The 19,632-nt window shown below is 38.4% G+C and overlaps 1 protein-coding gene across 1 annotated transcript in view; it reads left to right on the top strand.

Moving 5' to 3' along the window:
• Window positions 1-19,632, top strand: part of NUDT14 (nudix hydrolase 14) — a 60,751-nt gene that overhangs the window by 26,186 nt on the left and 14,933 nt on the right. Inside the window, exons 2-3 of the mRNA XM_038138142.1 lie at window positions 1,791-1,834; window positions 16,450-16,514. Of these exons, the coding sequence (XP_037994070.1) occupies window positions 1,791-1,834; window positions 16,450-16,514 (109 nt within the window). The remainder of the gene's footprint in view (window positions 1-1,790; window positions 1,835-16,449; window positions 16,515-19,632) is intronic.

Here is a 19,632-nt window from a genome sequence, read left to right as displayed (position 1 = left end):
GCAATCTGCTAACAAATCCCACAAATACCTTGCTTACAGGTAGAAATAAACTTACAGAACGATTGAGCTGACCTTGCACATTTAATACCTTAAATTATCTTACCATACAACACAGCCCATGTTGCAGCTGTGTATTGTATCACAGTCCTATCAAAGTTGTTCCTCTGTCTCTCAGCAGGTGGAATGAATTGCGTATACATTCAGATTTGGAAGCAATGGCTTTAATATTTCAGTTCACACTAAGAATTTGCTGTCTTTATTTCCCTTTCAACATTACATTGCATTTAAACAGTGACAGGGCTTCTCCTGTAATGCACACGTTGGATTCCTGTCAGTGCTAACAGAAGCTATGTGCACACACCAGTGGAAGCACGGACTAGAGTTTCTCTTGAAGTGAACAACTGTTTATAATTAGAGTTGTGGGAATGAAGAAAAACCCAGCTAGCAAGCAAACAGTCCCTCTTCCAAAAAGCTTGGTAAACTCATAAAGCTCAGGGGCTTAATCTCTGAACCAGAGTGCTTGTTATCTAATCCCCACCAGCTGTTGTGTACTTGGTAGCCATGACATCTGTAATAGAGCTGAAGGGCCTGTCTATATTGGTTGGCACCTTTACCCACCAACTGAACTTGATTCTTCTCTCATTGCTCACATTTACCTGCTTTAAATCATTAACCAGTTGCTCAGGGTTTGATCATCCATTTAACCATACTTTATAATAGAAGTCAAGTGCTGCTTTTCACATTAAGCATATTTTGGTGTGTAGGTCTTCAGCAGGTCTCGTTTTTGTGTTGCTTATAAGAAAAAGGTATCAACCACAAGAATTTCCTCTGGTTTCATACTGATTCCTAACACAGACTTAAAACTGACTTGGGAGTGAAATCTCTTGAGTTGTATTTGAGCTGAAAAACACCATCACGCTTCCAGTAAACAGAATAAAGAATTATATGCATCTCCATTAACTGATGTGTATGAACTGCTGTAGGTAACTATAGAAGGTATAATACAAATGTAAGCAAGGTATGTGTGTTCATTATAATTGTGAAAGAGCACTTGTTTTCAGAGATCACTGTCAGCTGTGCTGTAGTGGATATTGTTCTTTTTAAGCTGGCAGAGGACAGGAATTGGCCCATCTTGAGAAAATCAGCCATTTTACGTCTCCCAGTTCTTGAGTGAGTGCTGTGATTTCAAGCCTGCTGCAAGACAGTGCCCTCAGCACCACCAGCAGTGCAGAGGAACAGCTGCTGTGCAGAGTGGAGTGTGACCCCTTCATGTTAGGTGTGGACAAAACTCCTATTTTAGTCCTTGTAAGGGACCAAAGGGTCCTTGTAAGGGGTTACAGGGAAGGGGTCTTGTTCCTGGGTCCCACATGGCTTTAGTTAGGAGGAAAGTGCTGAGCTGTTCTCCAGGTAAGAGCATTTCTGGACATGGAAGAACATACCTGTGGGTTATTTTACTGGTTAAAACAGAGCTGTTTATGGCTTCCTGGCACTGTGAATGGTTAGATTGGGCAGCTGAAGTTGATGCTGTGGCCAAAACTGGGCCTGAAGGCTGCAATAAATGTCTGCTAATATTGTCATCATATTATTGTGGGTCTAAGATTTTGAACTGTCCTAAGACAGTTCTCAGTGTCTGTAATACTAGCTGTCAAAATCCAGAATACTGGCCTCATAAATAAAACTAACTATACTGAGTTTTGAAAGAAATGCCTCTCAAGTTTTGTTAAATTTCATTATAGTAATTATTCAGTTGGAGTTAATTTGATTGATTTTTAATTTTTTTTCCCCTCCAGAATGGCACTAAGAAGTTCTGGGATTTTATGAGGACACATGACAGGTAACAATGGCATCTCATTATTTCCTGTTGTCTTCCTGTTGTATTTCATACTGTATTCTCATTCATTGGTCAAGTGTTGTTGATGTTTTCTTTCCTCCAATTTCCTCTTCAATTCTCACTTCTTGTGTAATACTTGCAGGTGGTTTTCTACTGTTTAAGATAGAATTAGCAGAAATTTTAAAATCTCCTTGTGGTTTATTGTGTTTTCAGTAAGTTTTGTCTTTGCTCGACTGTTCCAGTATTAGAGTTTTAACACATAATTGTGCATTAGCACATTATTTTGCACATTATTTACACCTTGCATTATTAACACATTATTGTGCATTTTAATGATTACATAGACGATGGAACTGAACGTTTGGATTGTATGAAATCCTCTTTGTTGAGTGGGAATTTATTACCTGAAGGAAGGAGTTTCTTCTGCCTTTCCAAATGTATTTCTCTGATCAGAGACAAAAAGCAATTAACTCCTGACTTCAAAGATCAGTTCATACAAGATTATAACAAATAAGGTGTAATAAAACAGACCAAGTCTCAGTGTTATTAAAAACTAAAATATTTATATGTATTTTAAAAAGTATTAATATTTAATCTGTTTGCTGAAAATTTAGGTGCTAGAAGATAAAAATAAAAAGCAAGGGTAACAACTTTTTCCAAAGATAAGCTTTTCTAAATCTATTAAATGTAGAAAATGTAGCAAAACACTAAAATGAATTGTGACATAACCAGAACCACATCAAGAGATGTGTTTTTTTGTGTGCATTAAATAACTAAAATCAGTTGCACTTTGGGAAATTCTTCTCTGTTGGAGCCCTCTAAGTCCTTACGTCTTTACATGCATGTGGGTGCCTGAGAGGGATATAAAATTCTAGCGACACCTTTTATCTACATAAGGATTATGAAGGCAAAATTTTCAGGAGAATTGGGGAAGTATTAGTTGGATTAAAAATGCCTGTACTGCTTGAGAATGAGGACAGAAAAGGGAGTGATATTTCAATACTGAACTTCACACTTGCTTTTGGAATTTGCCTGGAAGACAGTTCTGTCTTTGCACTTTGTCTGTCCATATGGGCATGTGCCTGAATTTATGATGGCAGATACAAAGGCTGAAATGATAATTGATTGCTGGAAATTTAATATATTCCCATTCAAGCAAGTGAATCCAGCCTCAAGTCACAGTGTTGAGAACATGACTTCCAGATGAATTTATATGACTATTTTTGTTTAAACTTTAGTTTATCACTGTGTGATAATGTGTGAATACATGCAACTAACTGAGTGGGGTAAGTATTAAAGGATCAGTTTTCCATGAACTTCTTGGGAACAGTATTTCTGAAGGACTTTTGTGGACATTTTTAAAATAGTTGAGAACATAACTTTATAAAAAGGCTACGGCCACATGTCACGCCAGTCATCTCTGGTCACATAACATTTGTTAGCTTCAGATGCACAACAGCTGCCACCCCAACTTATTAGTGACTACTGTTGAACTGCAGAACGTCTAACACTCTTTCACAAGGAAATTCATTGCAGCTTCTGACACCAAAGGTAGTAATGTGAACTTCCTGCATAGCAAATCCATGGGTTTATTACTTTTTTTTTTTTTTTGTGAATAGGAAGGCAATTATTGCCCAATACATTAGTCAGATTCAAGATCCCTTGTAATACTTTAAAGCCCTACATTTTGATGTATTTTAGTAGCTGTGATGCTTATTATATGGAAAAGTCATGTTGACTAGTTCCTGAAGATTATGAAGGACTTCATGCTGAGAGAGCTCTTACAGGTTCATTACTGTCAATGAAAGATAAATATTGAAGGAGAGGTTTCTGGGACACAGTTCTGTTGGTCAGGATTTCCTGGTGTGTACGTCTGCTTGAAGAAAATTGTAGGTGTTTTCCAGAATTGAGATCCCTTTTCCATTATACTTTTTCATTAGTATTCATAGCTTACTACTTAGGGAAGTGCTGTAAGACTGTTAAATGCTCCAAGTGTCTGAAATAAGGCTGTTTACCTGAACTGAACATGTTCTGTAAAGATCTATAAAAAACACATGTATATATTATATATTTACATAGAATTTATATGTATTATGCATTTTGTGATGATGAATGAAAAAAACAACTGTGTAATCCTATAAAACCAGACATTGTGCCTAACCCATGTCTTTATTTGTCATCCTCTTTCAGCAGCACAAGTAAACATGCTTAAGACTGACTTCCTTGCTGCGTGGTAGTGAACTGAGAGCTTGTGTGCTGGGCTCCTTTGGGACCCCAGTGTTCTGTCTCATTTCAAATTAGGTCAATATAAGCCAATATTTAATAGATTTGAATCAGAAGATACAGGAAAGTATATACCAAGAGAGATGAAGTTATTGTTGTTTAAATGTATCCTTTCCAACTGTTGAGATGAACAGCTGATTAAATTATACAAAGACAAAAACACAGGGGCTGCAGCAGCCACTTCATTTGCCTCAGATGTGAATCATCTTTTAAAACCTCACTATATGTTACAGTGGGGAAAGATTATTTAACCATATATAGTCTGGTGGTGCAACTCTAGCACAAGGTAAAATAGCAGAATTGGTATTACTTTTCCTTTTTTTCCTTTTATTTATTTTCTTTCATTTAGTTATTGCAGATCTACGTGAGTCTGCAGTATGTGGTTCCTGAGCTCTCTTAAGATCAAGATCATTCAGAGCTAGACATCAATCTTGAAGTCACTGCTGTAATTCATGTTGAACAAATAATTGCTTATTCCCAATCCCTCCCTGCCACTTAAAGACAAAAAAAAAAAAATGTGCAATTTATTACTGGTCACACAATAAACTATGTTAAGGCAAACCTTCAGAACCTTTGCTGTCAAAAGTCAGCTGTGTGTCAGCATAGACAAAAGAAGCAGCATTTCTTACCATATTTAGATTTGCATTCTAACAGAAGGAAGATCCACTACACAAGGACATACCTATGGACAATAGTTTGGTCCTGGAATGCTTTGCCCAGAATCTCCATCCTTAGAGAAATCCAAACCTTGACTGGACAAGGCTCTGAGAAATCAGGCCTAACTCAGAAGTTATAGTGACTTTTAACAGGAGATTGGATCAGATGATTTCCAGAAGTCACATCCTGAAGGTTTCTATGATTTTATAAGCATATTAATTGCTTAATGAGTGTTACAGTTCCCATCTGAAAACTGTCAAAAATTTGCAAACTTGTCAAGAAATCTATCAATTTCTAAGCCATTTTTCTGTTGGAAAATAATGAGCTTACTATTGTTCTTGTCCTGTGGAGTTAGATTTAAGTTAATATTTCTTTGAAACATGCAGATGAACGTTATCAGAGCTCATTGGAAGGTTTTACTATGTGATTAGAAACAACAATTAAGTTTACTAAAAATGAATGAAGTAAAAATCCTTGATTACCTCTTCTCCACTGTAATTGTTGAACAAGTTTATTGAGGTGTTGCTGCTAAGAGTTACATAATTTTTGACCTGTTGTGTCAGGCACACAGCAAAAGATGCTTTCTGCAGTTATGCACTGCTTACTTTTCTAATTAAATGTAATTTTCCCTTTAATACTCAAGATTATGTGTTTGGTCATTATTAAACATATCCTGATGAAAATCAGGCAGAGTGCAAGCAATGAAAATTCAGATACAAAATGAATTTCACGATTCCTTTTAGACTTGGGTCTGTCAGAGCTGGTTAGCAATTTGTGGGGGTGGATTTGTGGGCTGTAGAGCTGGTAATTTTTTTAAGGGCTTGGCTTTTAAAAATTAAAGTCTTTATCAGGAGAACATTTTCCTTCTGCAAATTTGTGGTGATTTTCTGTTAGAAATAGAAATATATTAAATTTTACAGAGTAACCATCAATACCTGTAACAAAAAAATATTCTCCAAAACCAGACTCAGGTTACAGTTAATATTCTTCCTCATCCTAATTTTGCTATATATAGTACAGTAAGAGCCTGAAATGTAATACTTAAGTTCTACATTCATCTACTTTATAAAGCAATAGACCACGTTCGTTTCAGGTTTCAGCAGCTCCCCTTAAACAGATTCAAGGCTTTTAAAAGGCATGATTTGGGAACAGATGAAGGTCAGTGTACAGTCATGTGCTCCCTTCTGTGCTTTGAGTAATAACGCTTGAGAACAGGGACACAACTGTACCTTTTCCTAGTTGACAAAACAAATTTCTGTCTACCTCTCTGTTTGAGAGTATGAAAAATTCACTGTAAAGTTCACTGCATTTAAAAGAGAACAAATTTGAGGAGATTGAATTGTGTGCAAGATAGTTATGTGAGTTCCTTTCAACTCTGAAAATATCATGTGATGAATAAAAAGCATTTGAACTAAAAAACTTGCAGCTCTACATGTGCATTGTACCCCATTCATGCTGCATTTTTACCTGAAAAAACATATCACAGTGACTCAGCAGGAGTTCCTGACTTAAAAAATTCTTAATGGAGGAACCTGAAAGTTTATCCTTGTATTCTTGCTTTATAAGATTTGCCTTTTGTGGGTGTACCACTCATCAGTTTTTCTGAGTCTGGACTGAAGGCACTTGAGACAGTAATTTGTGTTTGGACTTAGGTGTTTATCATTTCTTATCAGTAAAACATTATCATTAGTGTGAGTTCAGCAGCTGTTCATTAGAAGGCTCAAAATGGCTAACAATCTTTTGTTACAAGGTCTTTTAAGACTAAACTATCCAATTAAGAACTGACACCTGGATTATTTCCCCTTTTAACCCAATAACTGATCCCAAAGAGCCCACAATGCAGACTTTTCTGCCCAATTACAAAATGCCACCCAAACCCATGAAGAAGAAGGAAGAAGAAGCATGAAGAAGAAACCCAGGACAACACCCTGTGCCCTCCATCTTGCTTCCATCCACAACATACTAAAAATCCCAAAACCTAAATTTCTCACCAAGCATGTACCTACACTACTCTCTATAATCTATTTCACACTTTTGTGGGTTCTAATCTATCTCGAAGTCTAGGAAACTTTCTCCATGAATGAGGGTCAAAGTCAGTGCTCCCCTGGGGGTCAGGGCACCCCAGAGCAGACAGAGAAATATTCCCAGTGTCCTGGGCTTCCACAGCCTTTTTGTTTTTTCAAATAAAGAGATTAACTTGTTTCACATTTCAAACAAATTAATTCATAATCTACTTTGCTTTCTCTGAAGAAATGACTTTTTATTTTATCTATTGCAAAGACAACTGAAAAGTGTAGTTTTCCATCAGGAGGGAATTTACAGGGTGAAGGAAACCAAAACAACCTCCACCTCTGCTTGTTCCCTCCTGCAGGTGCCAGTCCTGCAGGCAAACAGGAGGAGGTTCTTGAGGCAGGTTAGAAGTGAGCACAAGTCCAGAAGGAGGAGATGCAGGTGTGGAGGCTGTGTGCTGTGCAGTTACCTGGCCAAGGGCAGCGATCAGGAGGTCCTGCCCAGGGCACTGAGGATCACAGCCCAGCAGCTGCAGCTGCATCCTGGCCAGGGATGGTCACCAGAGCTGGGCCAGTGGCCTGCAGGAGCCATGGGTGCTATTCTGGCTCAATGGCTGGAGAAGGGAGCTGTGGAGACAGGGTGGAAGTCATGTGTCCTGACCACATTATAGGAGTGGATTAAATTCCTTCTCCTATTTCATATGCCAGATCATTTGGGCTTTATGGAAACTTAATCCTGTATGTATTTTTCTGGTTTATGTCCTAGTGTATTATAAGACACCATGAAATTTAACTCAGATGCTTCCTTTGTGCAAGAATTATCACAGTAGCTTTAAAATACAGCTTTTTAACACCATTACAGGTAAAAAAAAGAAAAAAAAAGTTTTTCTTGGGTGGCATATGCCTTTTACTTTCTATGATGTGCTGTTATTCTGTAAACCTTGTCTGTCTTTGTAATGTCTCCTCCAGGGTGTCAGTGATGTGGAATTCTCTTGATTATCTTCAAAGATAGTGTGGAAGATAATGCACTGTTTAAAATCAACTGGAGGTAGTTCAACAAACAAAAATAATGAAAAGTTTAGGGAAATAATAGCTGAGGGAAGGGAATGAGCGCTGGGCATGTTCATGCAAAGGATATCACAGTTCAGGAGAGAAATTACCACTTATCATAAAATGTGAAGGAACGTTACAGAACAGGCCAGAATAATTTAATTTCATCAGTAATCAATGACATAATGAGAAAGGATGTATGATGTATGATGGGGAAAGTATTTTTAAAATTAAGCACTAAGAAACTGTTTTTACCAATAAGCAATAAGATAATCCAGGAAGACATGTTTTGTAACCAGTGTCATTGAAAATGCTCAGGTCTAGGCTTGATATCTGTCTATCAAGAATGCTATCAGGATAATGATAATTTTCCTGGTATTAGAAGGAAAAAATGTAGTAGCCTATTAGTTTCCTTCAACCCAAGTAATTACATGATTTGTTTGCATACAATATTTGCAAATAAAATGCACTTAATGCTGTGTTTTTTGTTGTTCATTTTTGGGGTTTTCTACAGTGAAGACTTGACAGATCCTCTGCTTTTGTGCCAGGAATTCTGCAGGCGTATTTACTGTCTTTTAAAATGAGTTACCATGTTGTTACCTTAGGATCCAATTTAAATAAAAGCATAGGAATGAGAGAAACGTGAGATGAGATGTTGTAAAGTTATCAGAGAAGAACATGAAGTCATAAATTTTTACATTCTCATTTCATCTTCTTAAGCATGAAAGTACCCTATAGCATCTAATCTCTGCTGTATCACTGAAACAGGGTAAAATGGCAATAAAATCTTTATAGAGGGAATTACTTCATTGGGAAGTTGAATATTTGCCTAATTCTAAGAATAGAATCCATGAAAATTCTTGCAACTAAGCAGGTACACGAGAATTTTGGCTGGTTAGTCATTAATTTGTGAATACAGGTTTCTGGTATCCAGATTAGAAATGTCTTGGGTTGTTCACAAGTTTAGGGATTTAATTTTCTGGTGTTTCGATCAATATGCAAAATAAATTAATGTGTTCATTTTCTTACAATCACTGAAATCAGAAAGAGTCTTCCCTTTGCTTTCACGTGATTTTGATATAAATCTGTTGTGTGTGCAGGGTGCCAAGAGTTTGTACATGGTCTAGACACAGCAGCATGATCATGGCCTGCATTTGGGATGGGAAAAAATAATCTTAGGAAAGCTAGGAAATGTTCTATAGTTGGAATGCCTGTATTTTAGAATTTTAGCTGAAAATATCTCTTGGAAAAGAGGGAATTATTTAAACCTTATTCTAGAAAATTGAGGAAAAGGTGAACAACTATCAGTTTCTCACTGATGGTACTGAGAGTGTGCAGTTGTACCTGGCAAAAGGTTGTGTTATGCACATCATACTTGGATTTTGGTAGGTAATAAACAAAGTTGCTGGTTTCTCTTACCTTTTGCAGAACACTTGAACTTTTATTGTTTTGTGAGCTGTCCTTGTAACCTGATGGTATTTTAAATCTTTGACTTGTGCCATTTCAGAATGGAATAGAGACATACTTAGGCTTTTTAGGTGGATTATTTATTGGTCTTGCTGTGTGATAGCATTTATAAATGGCAGTTTCACAAATAATTAGGAATTGGAACAAAAGCCCATCAGGCTCTGACATCTGTTGCACATAATTCCCATAAAGCTGTATTTAATCAAATAAGTTAGCATAAAACCTGAATTTATTTATTAAAATATTTTGTTGAAAGAATCCCATTGAGATGCAATGTGTCATTTCTAAGGGTATCCTGGGATACTGGCCAAGATATGACACTTGAGGAATGTTATTGAGAGCAGTGTTCTTTGATGTCTCATTTATTTTGCAGTTGAATTTTCTTTCTAATTTTTCTTTGTTGTATGAAAATAAGTTGCTGAAAGAATTGTTTATTCCAAAGAAGTTATCCTGATGATATTCTCTGGTTGGCAATACAAGTTGCTACTTTACGAGTAGATAAAAAATGTGTTTTAAAAGTGCATGTATATGGGTTTGTTACCACTTCTTAGTTCAATTTTACGCTGGTCTGATGATTAACCAAATATATGCTTCCTGCTTTATGGTGTCATGAACAACTTCCTGCTGCAGTTCAGTTTACTTGAAACCAATCTTCCTTTTGATTTTTTCCAGAGTAACGTTTATTTTCTCAAGCATACAGGGCTCACCACTCTATTCTGGGTTTATTTAGTATTAAATATTTATGTTGTGTTGGAGAAAGCATTCAAATTTCATCAGAATACAGAAGTCTTTTAGACATCTCTAATTATCTGTTGCCAAATCCACTTTATCTGTGATTAGTATGAAAGGGTGAATGTTTTTGTCAGGAGCTTATAGCTTTGCTTTTGTAATGGGCTGCATTTCTAAGCAGCCCATTGGATTGGTGTTGGCCTTTGAAAGATGCAAAATGCTTTGAAGGAAGACTTAAATGAACCACTAAAGATTGTGCAAGCTCACACATTTAATCTCAGGACTATCTGCATTATAGTTAAAGCTCTGGGAAACTAAAGGAATTGCACTGGAGAGTAATCAAAGGGTACAGCTTTATTACATCTCTGTTCTGAAAACGAAGGGGCTGTTTTCTCTGACTTAAGGTACTGGGTGCCGTGCTGATAAAAGGAAGAAGACAGCGCTTGAGACGCCACATTGGAAGTTTTCAGGATGTGTCCAGCTGTGAAATTGATGGTTGATTTGAATACAGAAGTGGCACAGGGGCTACATACATTTTTTTCTTATGGACATCAAAAATAATTTTGAAATAAGATGAAGTAGGCCCTCCTGAAGGTTGACTCCTCCCAAAGAATTGCTTTTGAGTGTTGGCTCTCAAACAAGTTTAGGTGGTTTTTGATTATCACTTTCAAATTGAAAGCACAGTCATTTTAGATTCAGACAAGGAGGGGACATGTTCAGAAACGTGAACGTGGTTGTGTGGAGACCTTGCAGGATCTGAAGGGGACCCACAGAGAAGCCAGAGAGAGACTCTGTCAGGAGCTGTAGTGACAGGACAAGGAGTAATAGGTCCAGATTCAAAGAGGGAAAGTTTAGGTTAGGTACTAGGAAGAAATTTTTTACTGTGAGGGTGGTGAGGCGTTGGAACAGGTTGCCTAGGGAGGTTGTGGATGCCCCAACCCTGGAAGTGTTCAAAGCCAGGCTGGATAACACCTTGAACAACCTGGTCTGGTGGGAGGTGTCCTTTCCTGTGGCAGTGGCGGAGTAGAAGATCTTTAAGGTCCATTCCAACCCTCTAGCATTTTATGAACATACTTTATTTGTGATCTGGGGTGTTTCTCAAAAAAGACTAGATGGAATTATAGGCTTGACATGAAAAACTATGAATAATCAATTTGTCATCCCTCTATGAACAAAGAAAGCCAAATTCATATAAGTTCAAGAAGAAAAACAATTTTATACTTTAAAGCTAAAAACAATTATGGGATTTCTGAATTGTTTATTTATTTCTTACTAACTTTTCATCTAGTATGATTTGTAAATCTTGACATTTTCTCCTTTATGAGCTATGTGGGCAAAAATATGAAATGTATGTTTTATATTCACATGCTCTCCAGCAGAGATGAATGCATCTCTAAATACCTCTGTGGTTGCACACTACATTTGATTATTTTCTTCTGATTGTATCAAAGGGATTTTTAAAACCAAATATCTGTTGAGAGTCAAGGAGGCTGATTAAATCACTTACTTGCTTTTATTCCTGCATGCCATTTTTGTGTCTCTTTTGGAATCTGCCATTCCTTTTTCTTTGTCTTCATTGAGAATGGCATCTGAAATACTGCAGGCGCTGTATTATTAGTATTGGAGGGGTTTTGGTAGTTTGGTTTGGTTGGTTTGTTGTGGTTTTTTAGAAATCATACATCATTAGTTCCTAAAGTCTCCCTCATGGAGCTGAGATTATTGTTTGTAGGCAGCACTCACCAGTATAAGCTTTAAACTAATTTTGAGATACTTATTAATCTTTAAAAGTAGGTGAAAGTGGCTGAGGTTAATAGCTGAGAACTCCTGGCTTTCAATGTTAATATCAGTCTTTTTTTAGGTGCTTTATCTTCCACAGTTCATTTCTGATCACAGTTTGTGTGTGTCGCACACATATCCACCCTTGACACAAGTAGCTCCCGAGTTGCTCTTACAAGGATTTAAGAAAGGTCAATTTCTTTGCCTGTGTTACCTCATCATTTACCTAATGTATTAGTATTTTAGGTATTAGTACAGGTTTGTCATTAAAAGTCCTCATCTCCAGCCCTGAGAGTCTTAGCTCACTGACAGAAGTACAGGGGTCTTGTCCTTGTCTTTGCTATTGCTGTACTGTGGGGATTTTCTAGAATTATTTTTTAGTTAACAAATTCACATTTGTAAAGTCAGTGTTAAGGCCACATCTAAGAATAAAGAAAGACTGAATCCATCCTTATTTATTAAAGGATTTTGAAAGTTTGTCTCATGAAAAGCAATTAGTAAGTGTCAGCAGTTGCATGTGGATTAACTCTGCAGCCCTAGAAGTACACATTTAAGAAGCTGTGGTAAAGTTCATTTGCTGATCTCAGTTTCTGGGATGTATTTCAAAAGAATTAACTTTGCACGGTCCATATGTGTGTGTGCACACTTTAACAGGATGTCAGTTTTCATCTGTCCCCTACCTCAGAGCTGCTGTGGTCAAATGCTGTGAGTCTTGTGCTGCTCCATGAAACACCACCTTCCTTTCTCAGGTTTGAGATTGTGAAGTTGTAGTACTTCTAGCTAAATGTCTGCTGAGCTGGAATATCACAAAGCATCAGTTACTGTGATTTCAGTAAATACAGAGCTGTACTATGTTGGGGGAAGCAAAAATGTGGAAGAAGTTTTCTATGGCACACAATGGAGTCATTTTCTAAACTATTCTCACTGGTGTTTTCAGCTGTAAAGGTTGTATTCAGGTGGGTATTTTCTCTTTTCATAGGAGTCTTAAAGGTGGAGGAGGAATTCAGGTTCTGCACTCTTATGTTGCAGTGTCCTTGGGTCAGCTTCTGATTTCTGCACATTGCCTTAGTTTAAGGAACTCAAATATCCATCAAAGAATCCTAATACTTATTTCACTGGGGGCTTTTTTTGCAGTTTAAATGGTTAAATGCTACATGAGAGCCTTGGCTGAATAGTTGGAATCCCGTTCAGAAAACATTGTATTAGGTGCCAAGACCAGACACATTTCAACTGCAAACCTGAGTACAACAACAGTACAGGTTAAATGCTCTTTGTATGTGACATTTTAGGCACATACCTTTCTCAAAATACTTTAAAGCTACTCTAATTGTTCCCATGTTTATAGAAAGAACAATATTCTACATCATTGCACAGTAAGCTGTTTACCTGCAACCTTTCTTTGGGGAAAACTACTGTAATTAGAGTAGTGATTTATTTTATGTATAAAGTGAGTGGAAGCTACTGCAGTGGGAAGTTGAAGACGAGGTTGGGCTGAAGGTTCAGTAGGTCTGTGGTCTTCACCAGCTCTGGAAGACACTGTACACCTCCTGTCAGGTCTTAGTAAGTTCTTTTTCTGTTTGGTTGTAGTCCCTAATGCAGCCACGACAGATGTGGTGTGGAGGAGCCAAGTCTCCTTCACTGGACAGTGGTATTTGCATTCCTGAGCTCTCCTTTGACACCTCTGATTTCCCCCAGAGTCAGCTGCTGGAGGAATAGCCAGCAAAGATCCACACCTCTGGAATATGGTAAAAGTAATCTGCCACACAGTGTAAGGATTAGCAGGTCTGAGCTGAGACAGTGTTTCCTTAGTGCAGAGGTGTTACAGCTTGTTTTAAGGCGTGGATGGAAGCTTGGGATTTATCATGATCCTTTTATATCTGGGTATTGTTTTTCTTTGTAAAATATAATAAAATAGTGGCCTTGTGCTCCTGTTTGAGACAAGAAGCCTGTTGCTACATTAGGATCTTTGATGCCCATTTTAGATTAAATTCTTGTATAGTATTACTGCCTTCTTTTAGGGAATGTGGCTGGGCTTTTTTTTTTTTTTGCCCTCTCTAGTGCTTCTGTGTGTTTTTCCCAAATGTACAACTTTGACTTCATTTCTGTATCTTTTGGTTGTGGAGATGTTCACAAAAGTCCATGTGGACGTTTTAATTTTTTAATGTTTACTCCTCACTTAAAAACTGTGTATATAATACTCTAAAATAGATCTGGTTGTAACATTTTGAAGGGAATTGCCTTGAAGCATCAAATACCTCTGTAATATCCCATGGTATGGCACCACTGAAAGATGTATTTGGACTTCCCTAATGGATTTGTAGTAGTTCTTTTTGGTAGCCTGTATCATCTGTAAAAATAGCAATCTCAAACTGATTTTGTAGTGAATTCTTTGTGTGATGGTGTAAAACTCCAGGAGATAAATATTTTCCTTATAGGCCAGACCAAACATCTGAACCCACATTTTGGGTTGTTAAAATGTTTCTCCATTGAAAATGGGAGAGAGGCTCCTCCACTTAGCTCAGTTGAACTGTCTTGCTCTAACTTTGTGTAATACTCAGATAACTGTCCTGAATGCTGCCTTCAGTGGGTTTTCAGAAGTTACAGACCTGGTGACCTGTGGAAACCGTTCATGTTATCTTGTTTCTTGTGAACAATGAAACAGCAAATGGCATTCCCAATGTTACCCTTCCTAAGAAGGTATAATTCTGAACTTTCTCTTCCATGACTCTCCAGCTCTGACAGGAAATATTAGAGCTTGTGTGTTGTGGTTTGTTAAAAAATGTAAATTTCTGTTCAAAATTGTTTGTCAGTCTCTCAGAAAATTAGAAGTAATTAAATTGAAAGTTCTACAGATTTGTGCCATTTCTGTACCCTCTCATCTCAAGATGGTGTGAGAAGCAGACAATTGTAATAACTTGCTGCTACTCCTTTCCAGCTAATTTGATCTTGTTCCTTAATTCTGACAGATTGTTTTTAATTTTCCCATCTGTTCCATAAAAATCTCAAGTGATTGACTCCTAGGAAAAAAATAATGTCTAATAGCTGAGCCATTTTTAATGAGTTGGTATGAGTTATTTAATGAGACGTGCTGAAGAAGGCAAGCCAAAGGAAAGATTGGGCCTGGGGTGGTGGATGTAAAGAAAGGTAAAGGGCAACCATCTGCTTCAGGAAGCTTCCACTCTTCATCAGCAGCTTTAGGCTGCTGCTCTCTCCACTTTCCGGCAGTGCCTGTGGACAAAACAACAAAGGTTCAGTGGCAGTAATTCCTTTTCCCCTTTATGTAGAGCAGTGTCTGCCCTCAGACAGTACTGCTTTGGGGAGCATCGGTCATGGAAAGGAAAAAAAAAAATCAAAGAATAAAAGAATAATATTTAAGTAACCTTAAAATTTTATGGTCTGTGGCTTAATTTCATTTCTTCCAGCACAAACTCCCAGATATTCCAGAAAGAACCCTAGTGCCAGGAAACAGAGTGAATGTTCTCCTCCAGCCTCTCTGAAGGCTAAAACCTTTGCTTTAAAATTGCCTGCAAATGGTATCTCCCAGGGCAGGAAGCCATCAATATGCAGTACAGGTCTTTGAGAATAGCAAGCATGAATATAAATACTAACATCTGGACTTCTCCCTTCTGTTTTGGTTTTTATATATTATTATAATAAACATTAACATTGTTTTTAATAATCATCAGATAGCATTTTCTTTGGCAGCTTGAGACTTCATTATTAAATCAAATAGTGAAAATAAATATACAGCTCTTTTACAAGGAAAGTTGAAAGTTTGACTCAACCCTGCAAATATGCCATTGTGAGTCTAATCCATTGTAGAATTCATAGAATAATGAATTAACGTCTCGATTGCATACAGTGAGGCAGAACAAATGAGAGAATGCTGCCATGGCAATCAGCAAAATATACACTTGTTTTTTCAGGTGGGCAGTGGGCTACCAACTAAGGAGAAAAACTTTTGTCTGCATTTTCTTAAACTAGTGAAACCTGGGAGTGTGTTAGGCAAGCAGAGAACATCAGTACTCTGCACATCCAGAGCATGTCCAAATACTTAGCCCGTCAGGTGTCCCCATGACACATACTGCAAGCAGCCAAAGAAGCACTGAATGTAGCAGGTGAAGCTACTGGATTAATTTGTTCAAAATTGGACTTGGATGGTGTCTGTTTTGAAACCTGAGCTCAGCAAGTAGCTGCAGATAGGAGATGCCGTGTGCTTACACAGAAGTCACTGGCTCTGAATGAGACTAGACTGTGCCTGAGGTTTTGACTGTCCTAATTTGAGACTGATGTTTTTATTTGTAAGAATTTTTGCTATCTAGTACAGTGTTCTTAGAGTGGAAGAGGAGGTGGTGGTGGTGGTGGTGTTCCTGTTGGGAAGAAGGAATTGATTGGTGCTTATTTTGCATGCCAGGAGACAAAAGGGACTTAATTTTGAGCAAAATTGTCATGGGCTTTGGGAACATGATCCATTACCTATCCCTCTAGACGGATTTTGGACGAGGACCTTGCTGTGTTGCACCTTTAGTAATAAATCTTACATGTATTTACGTAGTTGAAATTAAATTCACAAGACGTAAGTTTAATAGTTGTGCATTAATCCTTCATATAGCATTGATCTTTTGGTGTTTTTATCTTCCTCCTCAGTGTGTCAATCCTGATCTTTAATACTTCTCGGCAGTGCTTTGTTGTGGTGAAGCAGTTCCGCCCAGGTAATCCTCTCTTTTACATTTACTTTTGCTCTCTAGTGAAGCAAGCTTTTAAGGGTTTAGCAGTTAAAAGTTGGTGCATCTGTGGTGATAAAATCTTTGTTCTGAATTCTGTTTCTTTGTATGATAGCCCATCCTTTTCAGTCAGTCAGAATTTCTAACCAGGGAAATTTCCATTACAGATGAAACGAATGATCAGGGTAGTCTTACATTCTGCTCTCAGGCTGGTTATTGTCCTTTTTTGGATGAAATTACAAACAGCTCTACAATGATCATGCAAGAAATTGCTTTAATTTGAAGTTCTTTCTTGACCTACTTGTACAGAAGCACAGTATTTTCCTTTTTGTTTTGTTTTGTCTTAAATATTCTTTTTATTTGTACTATCTCACTGTGCATTGCATAGTTGGGAATTTGAAATGAGGGAGATTCAGGGCTGTATGCTTTTTCACCAGTATGTGGACATCTTCATTTTACCAGTTATTATGAATTTGGGTTAATATACATTTTTTTTCTGAGTTTTTGTATCAGTTCTTTTAACTCAAAGCAATATTTACTTTCTGGAAGTTAAAAACTAAATGCGTATTTGCTGCATGTTAATTAAAAGAAATGACAAGGTATTTCACTGACTGTTGCTAAGAGACCATTTCAAGACTGCTCATGGTAGACTTTATAGAAAACTTTCTAGGGTAGTGTCACACTGCCCTTTCTTCCTGACAGTGATTACAGCCTCTCCGGTGCTGTGCAGCAGTGTTACATTGAGAGTGCATCCTTCTCATCAAGTGCTAATTGACTTGCATAAAGTGTTTGGTTATTTGTTCATCACTAATCCACTGTCTTTTATTTGCCAGCAAATAAATGGCTCCCACAGCTCTTGCTCTCTTTGAGGCAATCTAAGGGAGAAGTGCGTGCATGCATATATATATATATTTATGTATATATGTATATATATATATATGCACACACACATACACATGTATACATATATGACTGAGCAGCAACACGTTCATTGCACTATCTCTGTGTTAGTGTCAAATCAGCCTCAAAAGACTGGAGTTAAACCATTCCAGAGGCTGGAGCTGCTCAGACACCTGGCCATAGGCACAGTGGTCAGTCAGATACCCCACAGCACTTCAGCGATCACAACCATGCCCTGCCCTTACTCACATCCCTATATTTATAATTATATCACCATTCCATGGTTATTCTCTGCCCTGGTGCCTGTTCCACAAAGCCAAGACAAAGGCTGAGGCTTTTCTCCTTGCCAGATCCCACCAGGGTCCCACCAGGAAGGCGATCACTCCTTGCTGGGAGGGAGCAGCTGCCACTCGCTCTGCAGGCATGTCCCCTGTACGTGTGCTGGTGCCACGTGTGCTCGCCTTTCCCTAGGCTGTGCTGGCAGGAGCAGCTTTTCCCACTGATGTCTGTGCTGCTTGTAAAGGTGCTCATCCCTCCTATTCTGTTTGGCAGCAGCAGCCCTTACGCAGCCGCAGCAGAGTGGCTGCAGACAGGAGGCTTTGAGGATCAGGGAGCTGAAGGAGTTCATGCTGACTTGAGGGTGGCAGAAGCACACAAGCAGTGAGGCAAACAGTGTGCTCTGGGATTAGATCATCCTGAATGATCATGAAATCTCACATTTGGGAGGAGCAGAGAGAAGAAAGATAAGCATGTATCTCTGTATATGTACCTCATCCATGACTAATTTGCATAGGTATTGGTCAATTTTGGTAGGCAATTGACCACACATTTTCAAATATAATAAAATTATATGTTGCTAGGGTTGGGACCTATGAACATGTACTCTGGTTTATTAACTGTAAGTATAATGACTTTTCAATGGATTGTGTGTTTGTTTTTCCACTGACTTAAAATAAGCAGTATCAAAGATTTGAATCATGAGCCATGTTCTGTTTCAGGAGGTAGGAAACACCTGTGCAGTCAGAAGTTTAGAGAGGAGCCAGCGCCTTCCCAGACAGCCAAACTCCACTGGCTCCTTAGTCTTTACTGTTTTTTGCTGTTTAGGGACAGCAAAAAAGTCCCTGTATGTGTCACCTGCAAAGGCTGCTTTTAATAATGATGTTATTTGCTCCCTGTGGTTGAACCATGTATCCCATGTTATAGAAAGAAAGGTGACATCAATTCTACTGGAGTTTTCCCTCTGAGTGGAAACTTTCTTACAGCTGAATGGTTCCAGGGTAGTTAGCCCAGATGTGGATTCCATCGCTTCCTTGGGAAGCCTTTTCCAAAGCCTGACAGCCCTTTCTGTTGTCATTCTTGCTGATGTGCAGCCAGAAGCTGCCCTGGCACTGGCTGGTTCCTCACCGTGCTGCCGCTCGTGGCCGTGTCCATCCGGCCGTGGAGGAGACTGCCCAGCAGTGGTGCAGAGGCAGTTCCTGGCCAAGGAAGCGTCAGAAGACAAGGGAACAACGGACATGGGACAAGTGGGTGGGTGACTGTGCTGGGGCTTCTGGATTCTGCTTTCCAACCTCTGAGCATTTGCAGTAAGATGACAATCTTTGGTGAGGAAGAGGAGTATTGCTACGTCTGGGGTCACCATTTATTACTGTGGATCTTCTGGGCAGTCTGGACTTGGTGAAGCGAAGGAGATCTTGACTCCATTTCAGAAGGCTGGTTTATTATATTATGATATATATTACATTAAAAAGACCACACTGTAACTATACTACAAAGAATAGAGAGAAAATAATCATCAGAAGGTAAGACAGGAATAGAAAAGAATGAATAACAAAGTTCTGTGACTCCTAGAGAGTCCGAGAGCTGCTGCCTCCTCGATTGGTCAGCAAGTAGAAACATCCCACGTTGACCAATCAAGAAAGCACCTGCTGCCTTCCACAGTAGCAGATAACAAATTGTTTACACTTGAAGCTGAGGCCTTCTCAGCTTCTCAGGAGAAGAAAATCCTAACAAAGGGATTTTCACAAAATATCACAACCACAGAGGAGGGTCCCAGGTTTCCCTGTGAAGAGTGTGCCTTAGCCAGTAGGTCACGCACTGCTTTTCCATCCAGTTCTTTATCATCCAGTGCATCACTTGTGCAGTCAGTTTTGCACCTACAAGATGGCTATGGGAGATTCTCTGTTCCCTGACATTAGAAGGCAGCTTG

This window comes from Motacilla alba, chromosome 5, assembly GCF_015832195.1.
Source record: "Motacilla alba alba isolate MOTALB_02 chromosome 5, Motacilla_alba_V1.0_pri, whole genome shotgun sequence".
NCBI lineage: Eukaryota > Metazoa > Chordata > Aves > Passeriformes > Motacillidae > Motacilla > Motacilla alba.
Note: the sequence above shows the minus strand (reverse complement) of the source record. Positions and strands in the feature narration are given on the sequence as shown.